The sequence below is a fragment of the Stegastes partitus genome, unplaced genomic scaffold, assembly GCF_000690725.1.
Source record: "Stegastes partitus isolate 25-593 unplaced genomic scaffold, Stegastes_partitus-1.0.2 Scaffold1697, whole genome shotgun sequence".
NCBI lineage: Eukaryota > Metazoa > Chordata > Actinopteri > Pomacentridae > Stegastes > Stegastes partitus.
Window position 1 is genome coordinate 70,858 of NW_007579428.1, and position 6,341 is coordinate 77,198.

Genomic DNA, 6,341 nt, shown 5'->3' on the forward strand with positions numbered 1-6,341 from the left:
TCTTGGGGCAACACGCGGTTCTGAGAATGTTAAAGCTCAATAATCTGAAAGGTTGTTCCCCAAACATTTACAGAACGTCTTCAGACACGTTCTGGGAACTAAAAGAAAACTTCCTGCTGAGCGTATCAGTGGACCTTTCTCAGAACAACAAGGTTCTGGCTGCTGTGTTTGTTGTGTTTGAGGCCCAGTACGGTGCGGTACATCTCAGCTCTGTGATCAGAACCATTCTGCTGCAGAACAACAGGTTCCTTCATCCGTCGAATTCCTCCTCAGATCAGCGAAGCGTCGTCTGGAATTAATCAGAGCTCTGTTTCCAAAACATCCTGGTCCGGGTTCTCTGCTCTCAGGAGTTCTGAGTTCTGGACCCGGACCAGGAGCAGCGTTTACATTAAACACAGCAGCAGAGCTCCTCACCTGGACGACGACGGGCGAGACGGAACCGCCGAGCAGCAGCGTGAAGGTGAGCAGCTGGAAGCACAGGACACACCTGGAACAGGAGCAGAGACACGGGTCAGCCAGCAGGGGGCAACAGCAACACCAGAACAGCACCAGAACCAGACAGCAGGGGGCGACAGCAGCACCAGAACCAGACAGCAGGGGGCGACAGCANCAGCACCAGAACCAGACAGCAGGGGGCGACAGCAGCACCAGAACCAGACAGCAGGGGGCGACAGCAACACCACAACAACACCAGAACCAGATGTTCTGCGAGGTGGGAGTTGAAGGAATGTAGAGAATAAACAGAGAATAATCTGAGTTCTGATCAGTGATTTAAACCAGTAAACAGTCTGAGAGTCACTTTGAACCTCGTCCAGAGTCACAATTAGTCCTGGAAATAACCAGAGGGTCAAACAGAAGGAAAAAAAACATCCACAGAAGAAATCAAATGATTAAAAAAAGAGCTCTGATGCTGTATTACTATTTTTAAAAAGTGGAAAAACAGTGAAATTAACAGCAAATATCTGTAAAATAACGACATTTCAGCTGATTTCAATACGGTGAAATTGTACTTTTATGGTCACAGAGTTTAAAAAAAAACAAATCAGTATTTGTAAAATGCATTTATTTTAAGTTTTGAGGTTTCTTTGTTTTAAGCTGTTTTTTGTTTGTTTGTTTTGTTTTTTACAGCTAACATGTAAGTTTACACTTTTTAGATTTTACTAGAGATTATCTGTAATTTTTTTTCTGTGGTTTTAGTAATTTTCCATAATTTAACAAATCAGAAAGAAACACACTTTGAAATATAAACATACTTTCCGGTGTTTTATTTGTTCTGAAGCTGTGACGGAACCACAACTCACCTGCCGACCGTTCGCTGCTTCTCATTGGCTGCCGCCGCCTGCAGCACCTCGCCTATCACCTGCTTCACCTGCTCCAAGGCCTGATGGGAGGTCGCCGGTCCGAGCTGCTGCAGCAGGAAGTCGCCAAGCTGAGAGCAGGACGAGCAGGACGAAGGGTTGAACGGCAGGTAAACAACAAACAAACAAACAAACAAACAGGTTACAGGCGACTCACCTTCACAGGTCGACCCCTCGGCTGCTGATTGGTCGTCACCACGCTGATGTCGTGCAGGAAGGAGGTCAGCGGGGTCACCGAGGTCACCAGGACATAAACATTCACCGTGGCAACCAGAGCAGGGGGCGGGGCTTTGGCAGGTGAGCCGCTGTCAGAGAAACAGAGCAGACGGATCAGAACCAGAACCGGAACACACCATCGATCAATAGCTGATGTCTGACAGAGTTGTGGTTCCAGACCAGGTGAGAGTCAGACGCTGAGGTCCAGGTGTCTGATCAGAGTCTCACCTGTTGGGAGGAATCTGCAGCTTCTGATTGGTCGGTCCACAGGAGTGCGGCCTCATGGGTAAGTCAGAGCCTGAGGTGGACAAACAAACAAACAAACAAACAAACAAACAGCTGCTTTACATCAAATTAAATATGAAATAGAGTAAAAACATCCTGTCAGCTGATTGGACGAACACCGATCATGTGACCTCAGTTCATTTTATTACGTGTAAATTATCAGATTTTCTAAATTAATTTGAGTTAATCAGCTTCCTGATGTTCTGGTTTGATGTTTACATAAAAACATCAGCTGACCCGAGATCCTTCATTCACCTGGACAAATACTCAGGACGTTGGCTCCGCCCCTTCCCGTGGATTTACCTGCACACACTCACCTGTCAGCTGAGCGTCGGCGAGGAAGCGGCAGAGACCTCCACCTGCGTCGGAAAACGCCTCCATCAGACCAGGCAGCAGGTTCACCTGAGGACAGACACCAACACACAGGTGAGCTGTGATGTCACTCAGCAGGTGAGACAGGACAGGACAGGACAGGACAGGTGAGTCTCACCGTCTGATGACGCTGCAGGTGAGAGAAGGAGATCCTCCTCAGACAGCTCTGCTCCGAGCTGCTGAGACACAGCAAGAGGCTCCACCCACCCGCACCTGTAACCGTGGAGACAGACAGGAAGTTACACCTGTAGCCATGGAAACAGGCAGGAAGTCACAGCTGTAGCCATGGAGACAGACAGGAAGTCACAGCTGTAGCCATGGAGACAGACAGACAGGAAGTTAGAACTGTAACCATGGAGACACAGCAGGAAGTCACACTCGTAACCATGGAGACAGACAGGAAGTTACACCTGTAGCTATGGAGACAACCAGGAAGTTGCAAAATAAAAGTCATATTTTGAATTAACGTGACCTTATTATTATTTTATCATTTTCAGAAGTTCAAACAACATTAATGAATTTTTTAATAATTACATTTTGTGTATTTGTTTGTTTACTTGTCGATCTAAAACATCTACAGACAGCATTTCCTTTGACTGAACAGATCGGCTCTAAAGAGGCGCTGCGGTTTCATTAGAATCCGACTCGTTCAGCAGAACGTCGGGTTCGGGGATCCGTCTCTCTGCAGAAACAGCAGGAATGTGAGTCCTGAGCGGAGAACTCAGCAGCAGAGGGAGAACCGCCGGCCAAATATGGAGAAACATGTGGAAGTGATTGTGGAGCTCACAGGAAGCGCTCTGCTGCGGTTTCTGGACTGTTCTGGTCCTTCCAGCTCAGAGAAAAGAAAGACGGACGGTCGGATCAGAACACAGAACTCCAGTGATTCCCTCCAGATCAGGGAGTTTACAGCGAAACGGGCCGGACCGTCGCGGTGTTTCAGATGTTTACATTCCGCTGCGGAGGTTTTACAGCTTCACAGGTTTCACACAAACAGTCAGTGTTTCCAGCTGCTGTCAGGAAGTCTCCACCCAGAAACACTGACCTCTGCTCCGTCTGGAGCTGAACCCACCTCAGCAGAACCAGGACGTCCACCACACCGAGTCTGTTTACGTCTGAAAGCTGCTTCAGAAACGCTCAGAACGTTTCACTGAGAGACACGAGCTGTTCGCGCAGAAATAAAGACTGCTTCCCTACAGTAATCAGATTACTGTGGAGGATTTAATCTCTTGAAGAATCAACAAAACAAACACTTTATAACGACTAGATTTCAAATCCAGAGTAGAAACTCAGACTGAGTCCAGCTGTGGTTTCCATCAGTCCACCTGCATGAACATGGTTCTACAACGAGCTGAGAGCAGCAGAACCTTCTCGGTTCTGGACCTCTGGACTGTGTCTATCTATGTCTACATCATGGCTCCACATGGAGAAGACCTGAACAGAGGAGAAGAAACATCTGATGTCCAACATGGCTCAAAATTAGCCGAAGACAAGCAGAAAATAATTATCGAAATGACTCAACATGTGTCCAACATGACTACAGTTGGTCCCCAAACGAGTCAGTATGAGTCTAGCAGGACTTGAAACTCATCCAAAAGCACTTTAAAGGTGTCCAGAACAAGTAAACGGGTCAAACATTAGTCAGCGTGGTCCCAGAATGTCTTAAACTTTATCCAGAAAGTCTTCAAACTTATAAACTCCAAACATATCAAAGTGAAACTGGACGAAAACAAGAAAAAAAAAAAAGCTCCAAAATAACTCAAACCTGTCCCAACTTCATTGAACTTTGTCCAAAATGACACAACAAAAGTCCAAAATAACTGGACATTTGTCTAAAATGACTCACAACGCTTTCAAAAGTACACAAAAGTTGTGCAGAAATGGTCCAGATTTAAACTGTAAGTTGGTATAAATGACTCCTTCGTCCTAAATAACAACAAACTGTCCAGAATGCTTTGAAGTTTGTCCAAAAATGACCTGAAACTCCTTCAAATGACTCAAGCTTTGAACAAAATGACTAAAAATGGTTTAAAATGGTACAAAAGCATCCAGGATGACTTGAAGCTTCATCAGAATGACTAGAACCGGGTCCAAACTCTGACCTGAACACGTTCTTGGTGATCAAACTGACTCTACTTCCTGCTGGTACTCTACTGTTAGAAGTAATCTGATTACTGTGAGGGGGTTCAGTGTGGACCCGTCTCTTCCTGACTGGATGTGGACCTGCTGCCGACAGATAAAGTTCTGATGGACCGGGTTCTCCTGCGGCCCCTGAAGGCACCGCAGCCTTTACTGACCCGGCTTCAGGAAGCTGCTGGTTTCTGCGTATCTGGACATCTGGACCTCAAAACCCATCTGCTGCAGAACCCGCTGGTACAGCTGGACCTCGGTGTCCGAGACCGGGTGTCGGCCCGTCAGAACCACGGCCCGACGGCGCCGCCGGGAGGGGAGGAGCCTCTGAGACGAGACCTGGACCTGAGGAGACAGCAAGAGGACAACGTTAAGAACCAGAACCAGAACGAGCAGCAGCTTGTTGACAGAACCAGGACCAGCAGCAGCTTGTTGTTCCGGAACCAGAACCAGCAGCAGCTTGTTTACAGAACCAGAACCAGCGTCTGTTTGACATTCAGCTCCAGTCGCTGTTGGCAGAGTTGCTGTTTTTCTTCCCGTCGAGGTCAAAAAACTCTGAACGGAAACGAAGCAGAACAAAGTTTGAGCTCCGACTCCCACAGAGGACGTCAGAACCTCACAGGAGGGAACGCAGACACACACAGAACCAACACAGAGAGGGCAGACACACAGAACCAACACAGAGAGGGCAGACACACACTGGACCAGGCAGAACAAACACAAACAACCCACAAGATGAAGACAAGATGATGAGAGGCGACAACATAAAGTCACAGAACAGAGACACAAAATCACCACAACAACCTGTGAAATGGCCACAAGAGACGCACAACAAAGTAAAAAAGGAGACGAAAAACTACTCTGAAGAGACACAAAATGATCACAGAAAGTGCCAAGAAACACAAAGAGACACAAAATGACGACAAAAACATGCAAAATCACTACAAAGAACACAAAATGACCCCAACAAGACGTGAGACAACCACAAAACATGGAAAAAGAACACAAAACAACACAAAATGGCCTCAAAAAGTTGCAAAAAAACACGCACAAAAATATGCAAAACAACCACAAAGAGACACAAAAAAATGACAGAAAGTGGCATCACAAAGTCGCTAAACAAACACAAAGACACAAAATGAGCAGAAAGATGCAAAACTAACACAAAGAGACCAAAAGTGAACACAAGAAGGCGTCAAATAGCCTCACAGCACACACAACGAACACAAAACAGACACACAACGAACACAAAACAGACACACAACNACACAAAACAGACACACAACAAACACAAAACAGACACAAAGCGACACAAAAGGACGAGAACCGACAACTAAAAGATGCAAAACTAACACAAAAAGACGTAAAAAGAACAAAACAATCCAGAAAATAACGAGGAAGAGACACAAAACAAACACAAAGACACATCTGTAAATCACATGACCCCAACCAATGATCACATGACCCCAACTCTACGATCACATGACCCCAACCAATGATCACATGACCCCAACCAATGATCACATGACCCCAACTCTACGATCACATGACCTCAACGCTATGATCATTTCAACCTGTGATGGTTCTGCCCGTCCTCCTGCTCGGTGCTGCTTCGTGGTACCGTTCAGCTTCAGTCTGCTGAGCAGCTGTAAAAACTCTGGTTCTGTTTCAGGCTCCACACCTGTCACCTGTCTGACAGCTGTCAATCAAACCCAGTCCAGCTGGTCGCCAGGACGACACAAACAGACGCTCAGGCCGCCATCAAAGAGTGAAAGAGTGAATCAATGAATGAATGAATGAGTGAATGAGTGGATGAGTTCTCCAGGTGTCAGTGATCTGGCAGGTTTTTAACTGGATGAAAACATACATTTTACATGTTGTGCTATAAATTATGGGATGGATTTGACATCATCTGGTTGATCTGAGAGTTTTGATCCTTTGAAAGCCGTTCAAGAGAAAATCTGATAAAATAAAAAATTAAAA

General features: G+C 46.1%; 1 protein-coding gene across 1 annotated transcript in view; it reads right to left on the reverse strand.

Moving 5' to 3' along the window:
• Positions 1–6,341, reverse strand: part of cped1 (cadherin-like and PC-esterase domain containing 1) — a 32,142-nt gene that overhangs the window by 22,533 nt on the left and 3,268 nt on the right. The window contains exons 2-8 of the mRNA XM_008301678.1: positions 4,526–4,703; positions 2,350–2,444; positions 2,177–2,261; positions 1,803–1,872; positions 1,516–1,663; positions 1,302–1,429; positions 415–487 (exon numbers count right to left, since the gene is read on the reverse strand). Of these exons, the coding sequence (XP_008299900.1) occupies positions 415–487; positions 1,302–1,429; positions 1,516–1,663; positions 1,803–1,872; positions 2,177–2,261; positions 2,350–2,444; positions 4,526–4,703 (777 nt within the window). The remainder of the gene's footprint in view (positions 1–414; positions 488–1,301; positions 1,430–1,515; positions 1,664–1,802; positions 1,873–2,176; positions 2,262–2,349; positions 2,445–4,525; positions 4,704–6,341) is intronic.